The following is a 12347-nucleotide window of genomic DNA, read 5'->3' as shown; positions in this document are numbered from 1 at the left end:
CTGGATGTTTTTTGTTTGTCTCACCATTCTCAGCTAACCATAGACACTGTCGTGCGTGAAAATCCCAGGAGGCCGGCCGTTTCTAAGATAAGGAACTGGCGCGCCTGGCACCTGTTAACTCGAAATGACACAACGACAAGGTTCCAGTTTAACAAAGTTTACTATACTATTCGAACACACTACAAGGTAGCCATTACACTCAAGGCTAGGTCCATCAACAACAAGACTTCCCGCGCAGGTGCACTCTTGACTGAGTGAAAGCCCCGTAATAACAGAAATATAGGGATACTTAAAACATGAACTTAACAGCACCGACAATCATACTACGCTCAAAGGTCACTCATGTTGCCCATTCTAACGTTCATTCAAACAGTCACTGAATGCCTCGATGCCTGTCTGCCTGCTCAGCATGCCACGGCCACGTGACTCACTGTATATAGGAGTAAACCATTTTTGTGAAATGGGTGGTGTACCTAATAAAGTGTAGCTAGCTGCATTAGTATGTAGCTGAATAGATACAATTAGGCCTATCTTGATATCCTTGGAAACATAGCAAACATGGGAATGGTGGAGAAAGGTTTTTCAGTGCAGTGGCCTTTGCATTAGCAGCAAATTACAAAATGACTTCAAGGTAAATGTCTTCATAAATGCTTAAGATTTCATTTGTGAATTGGTGAATGACTGACTAATAGTGGAACATAGTTAAAGGATTAATCAAAGTTGGAATTTGATGACTACATCCACAGTCCCTGGTTGTTTCTCTTACAAGTTAGTCAAAGTTATACTTGTGTTTCTTATCTCCATAGAAAGGACATATACCAGGTTTCGAAGGCATTCGCTCTGAAGCTGAGGCCAGCAGATCTGTAGGCCCGCAAAAATATGCACGAAAAGTAACTTACAATCTATTCAATCTCTTGTGAACACTTGTGTGATGTTATTCAATGGTTTATTACTGTTTTACTTGTAACAACCTGTTATAAGTGTTTGTGATGCAATCTTGACACAATGCTGACATAACAGGTTATGGCAGTTTACAACCAGCAATTTTATTGATACAACTGGCATAACTTTAATGAAGCTTGAAATTGTTTGACTGGTTGAATGTCTCACCGTTACGGTCAATTGGCACAGGTACTTTATTGTTATCATGAGTGTTATGGCACGCACAACGTCACAACTGCATTAAATATGCATCAACTAAATGGGTGTTTCCATGGAGCCAATGTGTTTTTCAACATTACACACAGGCACATTTCCTATTCCTAAGTAATATACTTTATTTGAAGGTCCGCCAATATGCTTATAAACCATTATTAAATCGTTTTTTAACCATTAGTAAACCATTACTAGGTTTCTATCAGCAAACCTGTGTATAAATTCATATAATTTCATGAATTATTACAAACACCTCTAATCATAATATGATGCATGGATAACTAACAGGCCTTAAGTGTGTTGAGTTTAATTCTTAACAAACTATTTAATGTTTATAAACAGATAAAATGTTACCGTAACCCTTCACCTATTCATAACACACGACTGACTGTTAACCTTAATGTTATCCCTGTGCTAGACTTATCCGGTAACCTAACTTTAACATCTTACTCCCCCATCCACCCTCAAACCTCGATCCTCACAGGCCAACCACAGCATTGACTTTGACACGGGCTCTGCCCTGGTGCTGACTATCGAGAGCACGCTGATCACCGCCTGCTCCTCTGAGTCGCTGGTCAGCAAGGGCCACTTCAAGAACTTCTGCATCCGCTTCGCCGAGGGCTTTGAGACCTCCTGGGACGACTGGAAGCCTGAGATCCGAGGAGACATGATCATGAACGCCTGTGAGTGATTGGACCGCAAGATGTTGCCTTTTACATACAGACTGGGATTGAAAATGCATGAAGTCAGGAAATGAGACGGCTTGTCTATATTTAGAGCTGGGCCTGGAAAAGCTGAGTTTTTAAGTTTAACATCAGAATATGACTTTATATAGAATAAGTACATAAAAAAACATAGGGAAAGTCTAAAGCTTCACCCATATATTGAGTACCAAAGAGACCGATAGCTTGTGATATTCCACCCTAATTAAGCTCTAGATGTGCCTAACTTCCTACAGTGTGGTCCCCTACACAGTGCCGGTCCTCTTATTGATGTAATATTTGAATGTGTTGATTTTGTAGGTGTTGTTCCAGATGGCACATATGAAGTGTGCTCCAGAACCACAGGCCAGTTGTCAGCAGGTAAGTACTGCACAGATAATGGGCATCAAACCTTGTGTATATTATGAAAGGGGTTAGTTTAACTGTGAACGTTGTCAAGCTTTTATCCAAAACACATCACAGCTGTTTTCTTCTTTGTGAGCAAGATATTTGTATTCTAGTGAGTGATGGATGGATTTAGTGTAGGATAATTTTCTCTCGCCCTGACTGTGCGACCATCAGAAAGCAGCAGTGCAGGCACCTGGGCGCTGAACGTGCTGTGGAAAATGTGTGGTATCGACGTCCACATGGACCCCAACATTGGCAAGCGTCTCAACGCCCTAGGCAACACACTGACCTCGCTGACGGGAGAGGAGGATGTGGATGACATCGCTGACCTCAACTCAATCAACATGGTCAACTTGTCTGATGAGGATGAGGCCGACACCATGTCGCCGACCATCCATATGGTCAGTGTTTTCAGTCCTTCCCTAACCATGATAACAATGCTGAATATTTGTGTATTACTTTGAACATGTGAATTGTATAACTCTGAGTGTGTTCGTATCCTGTGAGTGTGTTAATGCCTGTGATTCTGGTGCACTACTACCACAAGACGATTTAAGAGGCTGTCAAAGCACTATGATTGTGTTAGAGATTATAGTAGCTCTGTGTGCGTGTGTAAAATCCCTGACTGTGTGTCAAGAATGTAAAAAAGCACTGAGTGTCAAGACTGCATGTCTGTTCAAGCCATGTCAACCCATTACAACCACTGTGACAGCACTAAAAGCTATCCAAGCTGCTTAGTCCATGCACCCAGTTGAACCTTGCCTTGGGCGTATCCATCCCGTTGATTGCAGGGGAGCCCAGAGGGAGAGAGCAGCAGCCCTAGGCTTACGTTCAGGACACGGCTGGTAAACAGCATTCTGGGCCTGAAAAGCCCCAGTGTCCAGAGCGTCTCCGTACCAGGCGACTACCTTAACCACTATGCCCTTCCCCCGTCCAGAGGGAACATGGCCAGGGCTCCCAGACCCCTATCCTGGGGATGTGTATGTACTGTAGCCCATCCTCAACTGCCCCACTCTCTATTGTCCTACCTTCTGGGCCCGTTAATCACGCTAAGGGTAACATTAAGGCTCTATGGTCCAGATTTCAAGCTGTAGAATGGATTTCAATTGCTAAGTGACTCAATGAATTGTGATAATATCAGAGGGCTCGCAGCAAGTGTATATTTGGACAACAAACTAACGGCAAACTAGGGATGGGCATTTGAAACAAGTTCACAATTCGAATAATATCATAACATTTTTGGGGGAGATCTGGATAGTTGAAATGCATGTAAATACATAACTCGAGAGAGGTGCCGCTCTGCTTTCATGCAGCAATTGAGGCTATTTTACTGCACTTCCCGTCCTTAATTCAGATTTAATGGTTGCCGATGGTTGCTCCTTGTAGCTTACTACTTCTTATTTAGCTAACTTAATCATGTAATTTAAATTCCATTTTTAGTTGATTAGAGTTCTCCAATGCTGCTTGCTATTACACATGGAGCCACTGACTAGTGCCACTTTGATTGGCTGACAATAACAACAAACCCCATGTAGACTACAGTATGTGTTTTTATTGAATTAAAAATGTCACGGTATATCCTTGTGTGTAGCAATGTCACATATATACTTTTATTTAATTTGAATAAAGCCTTTTCATTGTTAAAATAGGCCTATGATTTATTTTATGTTTATGTATACTCTCGCAAATATTCAAAAACGAACGTCCGTTCGGATATTCGAATTACCATGCCCATCCCTATGGCAAAAATAATATGGTCACTTATCAATTGACTCTGTGGGGTTTAGGCTCTTCTGGTTATCTTTTCACCTGGTTACACATGTTGTGTTAACTCCCTCATCCGAGAATTGGGTTACCAATCGGTCCTAAAGGTCTCTAGTATTATGGTGATGGTGACTTTCATTTCACATATTTTTCTGCTGTTTATGTGTGTGTATAACATGATAATTGGTGTGAGTGTAAGATGTGACTGAGGTGGTGAATCTTTCTCCCTCCTGTCTCCTGATTCTGCCGCTTCGACCCTACTCCTCCCTTTCCACATCCAATGACTCACACTGTCCCCTTTCCTCCCGGCCGGCTCGGCCCTCCCCTCCTGCTCCGTGGCTAAGTGACTCATTACAAGCTTACAGAACAGGGCAGCAGACAGCTGAGTTTAAATGGAGGACCTATCGTCCTGTCACTCCCTCCTCTCTACCTTCTCTTCCTCTGTATCTGCTGCTAAAGCTTTCTACCACTCAAAATGTCAAGCTTCTGCCTCTAACCCTGGGAAACTCTTTTCCACCTTCTCCTCCACCCCCACCCCCTTCCTCTCTGCGGACAACTTTGTCAACCACTTTGAAAAGAAGGTTGACAACATCACTCAGCCTATTAAGTCCACTGGTCTCACTCACACAGAACTACCCTACGTCTTTATCTCTTTCTCCCCTCTCTCTCCAGATGAAATCCTGCGACTAGTGAGGTCTGGCCGGCCGACAATCTGCCCGCTCGACCCCATCCCCTCCACCCTTCTCCAGACCATCTTTGGAAACTTCTCACTTCCCTCAACAACTCATCCCTGTCCACTGGCTGTGTCCCCTCTAACTTAAAACTGGCCCAAGTCGCTCCCCTCCTCAAGAAACCAACACACGACTCATCTGACGTCAAAAACTATTGACCTGTATCCCTTCTTTTCTTTCCAAAACACTTGAGAGTGCTTTCTCGTTATCTCTCTCTCAGAACAACCTTCTTAACCCAAACCAGTCAGGCATCAAGACGGGTCACTCAACCGAGACTGCTCTTCTCTGTGTCATGGAGGCTCTCCGCACTGCCAAAGCTGACTCTCTCTCTTCTGTTTTCATCCTCCTAGATCTATCCGCTGCCTTTGACACCGTGAACCATCAGATCCTCCGCTCCACCCTCTCAAGGCTGGGCATCTCAGGCACTGCACGCTCTTTGATTGCATCCTACCTGACAGGCCGCTCTTACCAGGTGACATGAAGAGGATCTGTGTCTGCACCACGTACTCTCACTACTGGTGTCCCCCAGGGCTTGGTTCTTGGCCCTCTTCTTTCTATACACCAAGTCACTCGGCTCCGTCATATCCTCACATGGTCTCTCCTATCATAGCTATGCTGAAGACACTCAACTACTTTTCTCCTTCCCCCCCTTCTGACACCCAGGTGGTGACACGCATCTCTGCGTGCCTAGCAGATATCTCAACTTGGATGTTGGCCCATCACCTCAACCTCGACAAGACGGGGATGCTCTTCCTCCCGGGGAAGACCTGCCCGCTCAAAGACTTCTCCATCACGGTTGACAACTCCACAGTGTTGCCCTCCCAGAGTGCAAATAACCTTGGCATGACCCTGGACAACACCCTGTCGTTCTCTGCAAACATCAAAGCAGTGTTTCACTCCTGCAGATTCATGCTCTACAACATCTGTAGAGTACGACCCTACCTCACACAGGAAGCAACTCAGGTCCTAATCCAGGCACGTCTCCTCTCCTGTCTGGACTACTGCAACTCACTGTTGGCTGGGCTCCCCTCTTGTGCCATCAAACCCCTGCAGCTCATCCAGAACGCTGCAGCCCGCCTGGTTTTCAACCTTCCCCAAGTACTCTCTGCTCCTCCGCACACTCCACTGGCTTCCAGTCGAAGCTCGCATCCACTACAAGACCATGCCGCTTACCTACGGAACAGCAAGTAGAACTGCCCCTCCCTACCTTCAATATTCTCAAACCCTACACCCCAACCTGAGCACTCCGTTCTGCCACCTCAGGTCTCTTGGCCCACCCTATGGGAGGGCAGCTCTCGCTCGCTCAGCCCAGTCTTCTCTGTCCTGGCACCCAAATTGTGGAACCAGCTTCACCCTGAAGCTAGGACAGCAGAGTCCCTGCCCATCTTCTGAAAGAATTTGAAATCCTACCTTCAAACAGTATCTTAAATATTCCTCCTCGTCACTTCGACCCCCCCCCCCCCCCCCACCCTCCTCCCTGACTCTACTGATGGCTACTTTATTGAGGAAAATTTTACTTTCTATGCCTGTGATATGTGCTTCTTCCACCTAGCTATCTTAAGATGAATGCACTAACTGTAAGTCGCTCTGGATAAATGATTACAATGTCAAAGGTGGCTGGGTAACTTTGGTGTAATAATTAATTATTGGTTTAATACCTTAGTTTTGTGGTGTGAATAACCTAGGTTGGCGGTGTAATCTAATTTAGGTTATTTAATTGTGGTGATTGTTATACAAATACCCAAACATTATGTGGTGTAATATGTGAATTTCAGGGTGTAATTTGTCCTTTATACTCCACAGGAGACCATAGACCTCAGGCGGCAGGCGGCAGTGGGCAACCAGATCTTAGATCCAAGAAGAGGGAAGTTAAACAAAAGAATAGTGGACATCAGAGAGCTGAACGAGCAGGCCAAAGTCATTGATGACCTCAAGTAAGAGTTCTTGTCAAACACCAAACCCAAGGATCAACCCTTGAAGTCAGATCACTCATCTCCATTTCATGAAATGTATACTGTATTATCTCCTTTCACAGGAAATTGGGAGCGAGTGAAGGCACAATTAACCAGGAGATCCAGCGCTACCAGCAGCTGGAGTCTGTGGCCGTCAACGACATCAGGAGAGATGTCCGCAAGAAACTACGCCGCTCCAGCATGAGGGTGAGACCACTACGCACTTACAAACCCCCTTTTGCTAGGCTTAATACTTCTGGACTGTGGGAGTCTTTATTTGAAATCCATTTGTAAATCCTGCAACTTACAACTCCCTACATCTCAATTTAAATGGAAAGAACACCAGCACTGATAAACCCTGATCACTTGTTTGTATGCTTCTCCACCAGGCTGCATCTCTAAAGGACAAGTGGGGTCTGGGATACAAACCCAGCTATAACCGTTCCAAGAGCATCTCTACAGCAGCAGGGAGGCCTCCACTTAAAAGGATGGAGCGCCAAAGGTACTGTAAGATAATTCCTTGTCTGCAGTTGAAACCTAGCAGGATATGGGTCAATTCTGTATCAATTCAGTAAAGTTAGGATTGGGAATTATATTGAAATTCCAATGGGTTGGATTATTTTTCCTAATTTCCTGCTCAGTTCCAGAATAGGAGACGTAAATGACTTGCCGGACATCAGAGTAGACGCATCCTCCCCTGGACCAAGAGTTACCTTCAACATCCAGGACACGGTAATGTATAGAATGACGACAATGGTAGTTAATAACAATAGGATTCTCCAAAATGGCAGTTGCACAGCATTTTATTGAGTTAGGGCATCATTTCATCCTCCATGTCGTTTGTTTGTTTAACACTATGACAGGCCTCTTGACCTGAGGCTGTGTGTGTCTAAACATTGTGGAAACGCTCTGATATGTCAGCGGAAGCTAAGTGTTAGCTTTTCAGCTTGCTTGTAGCTTTAAGGAGTGTTAAAGGAATAATCCACTCAAAAAATACTCAATATAGTATTTTTGTCAATAGTCCACTGTTGATACAGTCCCAAAATGTTTTGCATGTGAGCAATCAAGTATTCAAGATGATGGACTTTCAAAAAGCAAATTGTAACTTGCCACATTGTCATGATGACGCAAAACACAAATTACAATAGTTTTGGAGTGGATTATTCCTTTGTGTGCCTTTTTGAGCGTAAAATCCCCTCTTGAACATGTTGCCATGCTTTCATTTTTTGGATGGATTCCATTGTTCTCTTTCTGTTCAACTGAAGATTAATAATCAGGACTCTACAAACCAACCAGTCAGTCCAGGAGAGGTCTTCAAGGTATTTGTAAAACAACCAAAAGCAATCCCAAACAAATGAAAATCAAAAAAGAACCTTCCGCTTCTTCGTCTTCCACTTCTTCCTCTTCTTCTAATAAATTGTTAAAGACTGATTTGTTTGAAAACATGGCAATTCAAAACAGGATGATGAGAAAAAGGCTAGAAGTATCAATCAATGCTTGATTTTCATGTATGTTGGATTGATGCATGCCTTACCATCTTCAGTAGCAAGAGATCAGCAAGTTAAGTGCACTCGAGCTAATATTGTTTATGCACTTACAATACAACTCAAATGGCAATATGGTTAGTAGGGAGTAATATGCTATTAATTACAAGGCTTTCTACCAGCCATTGCATCTGATTATGTGTTACAAAGAAAACTGTAATTTTTCATTAGTCATCGGCGATATTGCGGCTCTGTAGATATGGTTAGACTTATGGATGTGTATGGTAATGTGCCTGCATAGTATGCTGTACATGTATATAATAAATGTTTAGGATTATATTTCAATGTGCCATTGATTCACACACTCGCATCCTGTTATGAATTTTCATGTCGCTCCAAATCAACTTCTTTCAATCACAGATCTCTTTTTCTAACTGCAGCAGCTATGCCAACCCTAGTAGCTATGATTTAAGACGTTTAGGATGTATAGAGCCTCTGAGCCTAACACTCTAAACCCTTAGCTTGGCCAACCTCAGAGTAATTGTGCCTCAAAACCATGACTAGAGGTAACATTGAGGTTTCGTCCTTTACTTTTTGAAAATGTATACTTTATGCAAACTGCTCAGGACAGTGGTTGTTTATGGCTATACTGTCCTTTGTGAGGGGTTGCAATGTTTTTTGTTTTGGGAGGTGATCAGCTTCATCCACTGTCCTGAGAGAAGACGTTGTCCTGCAGCTTCTTTCTGCCCAGGTGTCTTCATCCTTCACTTCATCCTCTTCATCTCTGACTCCATATCCCTTTCCTCTGTCTTCTCCCAGAGCACTGCATGATCTCTGAGCTGCCTGTTGGGGGGAAAAACTTCAAGCACATAGCAGTCTGTATTACAGGACATTGTAGCCTCTAGTTATGTACATTACATCTAGCAATAGCCATGATATTGGCCATGTTTCAAAAATGTTTTTGAAGATGCCAAGCTAGAGTAGATTATGACTGTAACGCTCATTGTGTATTGGCAATTATAACAAATTGTGACATGCATTACTACACAAACATACAGATACTTTGAACAGGATGTTATCTGCTACAGAGTTTAGAGCACTTTCAAAATGTTGACCTTTTTTAATTAAAAGAGTCTAACTGTCCCCCTCTCAACACCTCCCATATGTTCTCTGCTGAAGTTTCCGGAGGAGACAGAAATGGACCTGTTATCCATCACCATTGACGAGCCACTCCATCCTCATCTTCATCACCTTCATCATTTCCCATCTGTTAGCCAAGAAACCCACTCAGTGTTCAGTGCCCCTGCAACCCCCGCCGTCTTCTCACCTGGCATTCCCTTCCAGCACGACGACATGCGGCGCGACGAGCTCTCCTCCTCTTCCTCAGAGGACTCCGACAAGGAGGAAGAGTTTGACCGCGAGAGGTCATCTAGCTACTTCAGGAGGACTGTGTGAGTTATCCCCCCTCCCCTTTCCACCTCTCTCTCGTCTTTGTTTGGCCGGTTTCCCAGACCCATATTAAACCTACTATTAGACTAAAAAGCATGCAATTTCATTAAAAAAAAAAACTAAACGTTTTCCTGCCTACTAAACACGACCCCCGTTTGTTCTGATGTCGCAGCCAACCACCACACAGAAAACCATCAGGCTTCGCCGCTGTCAGCCAGATGTTCAGTGAGCGCTGGCCCAGCACACCCACCAACCGCAGCCTCATGAGCTCAGTCACTGAGAGGAACATCGACTTTGAGCTGGACGTGCGTGTGGAGATTGACAGTGGCAAGTGTGTCCTGCATCCCACCACCCAGCAGCCCGAGCACGAGGATGTCTCCTTCAGAAGGTACGGCCTTGAACCCTAGGGATCTTCTAACTATTTAATAACTTATGCCTTATTATAACCTAGACAAATCATCAAGTATTATATCTGCAGGCTTTAAGTTAACCCCCTCGAGTCGATGTCCGCGCCCGCCACAGAAATCGAATTAGCATAATAAAACATCTCCATCAAAATCCATCTGTTTAAGCTAGAGATATGCATGGACTGCGTCTCAATCCACCACACCTGCGGTGGAAGGTGTCTCATGGTTTGTCAGACCATGAGACATCCTGAAAATCTGTCTTCTCACGAAAACGTCTGTAGCGTCTGAACAGTTTGGCCTAAAAAACTAATATGACCAATCTATGGAAAGATGAGACTTAGGAACAGGATGATATTCTCTGTTATCCTCTATGATGCCCACAAGCCTCACAAGCTCATCTGAAGGTACCCCCCCACTCACACACCTTTTGCCCTCAGAACAGCCTCAATTCATTAGGGCATGGACTCTACAAAGTGTCGAAAGTGTTCCACAGGGATGCTGGCCCATGTTGACTCCAATGCTTCCCACAGTTGTGTCATGTTGGCTGGATGTCCATTGGGTGGTGGACCATTCTTGATACACACGGGAAACTGTTGAGTGTGAAAAACCCAGCAGTGTTGCAAACAAACCGGTGCGCCTGGTACCTACTACCATACCCTGTTCAAAAGCACTTAAATATTTTGTCTTGCCCATTCACCCTATGAATGGCACACATACACAATCCATGTCTCTATTGTCTCAAGGCTTAAAAATCTTTCTTTAACCTGTCTCCTACACTGATTGAAGTGGATTTAGCTAGTGACATAAATGAGGGATCATAGCTTTCAATTGGGTTGACCTGGTCAGTCTATGACATGGAAAGTGCAGGTACTCATAATGTTTTGTACACTCAGTGTATATGAAAGTAGTTTAGAGACTGTTTTTTTTTAATGTGTAATGTTTTTAAAAAATAAAATAAAAAATAAATAAAAATTGTGATTGTTGTGATATCTCTCAGGTATCGGACAGCCACTTTAAAACAAACTTCTCATTGATAGATTTTTTTTTACTGTTTTTCCATTTTATGAATCTGTTATTCAAGGTCAAATTCAATGTTTCATCAAATAATATTTTTTTTATCATACAATTCAAAATCAAATAGCTAAATGATCCTTGGTATGACCATCTTAAAACCATTCCATATGTTAGCTTAGTATTCCCTCCCCCACTCCCGGGTAAGACTCTTAAGGATGAAGTTTTACCAAAGTTTCTAGAAAGCTATTTAACCTCCTGTACTATAGGAGTTGTGACCGCAGCTCCAGGAGTCTGGACCAGGAGTCTCCACCCAAGAAGAAGAAGCTCCAGCCCACTTACACCTCAACCACCCACCTCCTGTCCGGGAAGAAGGTGCCTTCCTCTCTGCAGACCAAATCCAGTGACCTGGAGACCACTGTCTTTTACATTCCGGGAGTGGATGTCAAGGTCAGTTAATTTGCTTTCACTCCATTACTGTTATGTTATCCTATTTATAGCATGGTATAAATAATGTGTTTAAATGATGACCCATCAATATGATGTATTAAATGCTAGGAACTATATTGCCATTGATTTTAAGAGTTAAACTATTCTCATACGTAACCATTTAGGGATATAATGTTTCCCCATACGCATCGTTCCCTGATTCAAAAGTTTAAAATACAAGATCATCGTTCCGCTGGACCCCAAACTAATCCAAATATAGCATGCATCGGTCAGAGAATCAATTAAACATTCTGAACCGGTTCACTTTTTTTTCTACCCTCCGAAAATACTGTACCTCATCTTTTGTGACTGATACATTCTCTCCTTTAGCATCGAACTAAGCATGTAACTGCATTGACAGTAGATCATTTATCTGCAAGTCATTTTGCATGGCGAACAACCCCAGGCAATATCAGTAGCCTAGTAAACTGCGCACTGTCAAACTGGGCACACCCCCATCTTCATCAACGGGGCCGACGTGGAGACGGTCAAAAAGTTCCTCGGCATACACATCTTCGAGGAGCTGAAATGGTCAAACCACACAGACATGTTTGTATGCGCATGACTCAACACTATACATGTCAGCTACAACAGCGACTGAAATGACTGCAACACTTAACAAAGAATTGCGGTTAGTTTCAGAGTGGGTGGCAAGGAATGTTAGTCCTAAATATTTCTAAAACTAAAAGCATTGTATTTTGGACAAATCATTCCTGAACCCTAAACTCAACTAAATCTTGTAATAAATTATGTGGAAATTGAGCAAGTTGAGGTGACTAAACTGCTTGTAGTAACC

General features: G+C 43.4%; 1 protein-coding gene across 17 annotated transcripts in view; it reads left to right on the top strand.

Annotated features, from left to right (window-relative positions):
- Window positions 1–12347, top strand: part of LOC129811789 (bridge-like lipid transfer protein family member 1) — a 148432-nt gene that overhangs the window by 97694 nt on the left and 38391 nt on the right. For 11 of the 17 annotated variants that reach the window (XM_055863402.1, XM_055863410.1, XM_055863415.1 and 8 more), the window contains 13 exons: window positions 807–890; window positions 1640–1838; window positions 2178–2237; window positions 2439–2665; window positions 3056–3244; window positions 6563–6693; window positions 6795–6918; window positions 7101–7213; window positions 7353–7443; window positions 7977–8030; window positions 9375–9646; window positions 9817–10032; window positions 11332–11512. In XM_055863402.1, the coding sequence (XP_055719377.1) occupies window positions 807–890; window positions 1640–1838; window positions 2178–2237; window positions 2439–2665; window positions 3056–3244; window positions 6563–6693; window positions 6795–6918; window positions 7101–7213; window positions 7353–7443; window positions 7977–8030; window positions 9375–9646; window positions 9817–10032; window positions 11332–11512 (1941 nt within the window). The remainder of the gene's footprint in view (window positions 1–806; window positions 891–1639; window positions 1839–2177; window positions 2238–2438; window positions 2666–3055; window positions 3245–6562; window positions 6694–6794; window positions 6919–7100; window positions 7214–7352; window positions 7444–7976; window positions 8031–9374; window positions 9647–9816; window positions 10033–11331; window positions 11513–12347) is intronic. The other 6 variants (XM_055863414.1, XM_055863417.1, XM_055863411.1 and 3 more) reach the window with 5 other exon arrangements.

The sequence above is a fragment of the Salvelinus fontinalis genome, chromosome 15, assembly GCF_029448725.1.
Source record: "Salvelinus fontinalis isolate EN_2023a chromosome 15, ASM2944872v1, whole genome shotgun sequence".
NCBI lineage: Eukaryota > Metazoa > Chordata > Actinopteri > Salmoniformes > Salmonidae > Salvelinus > Salvelinus fontinalis.
Note: the sequence above shows the minus strand (reverse complement) of the source record. Positions and strands in the feature narration are given on the sequence as shown.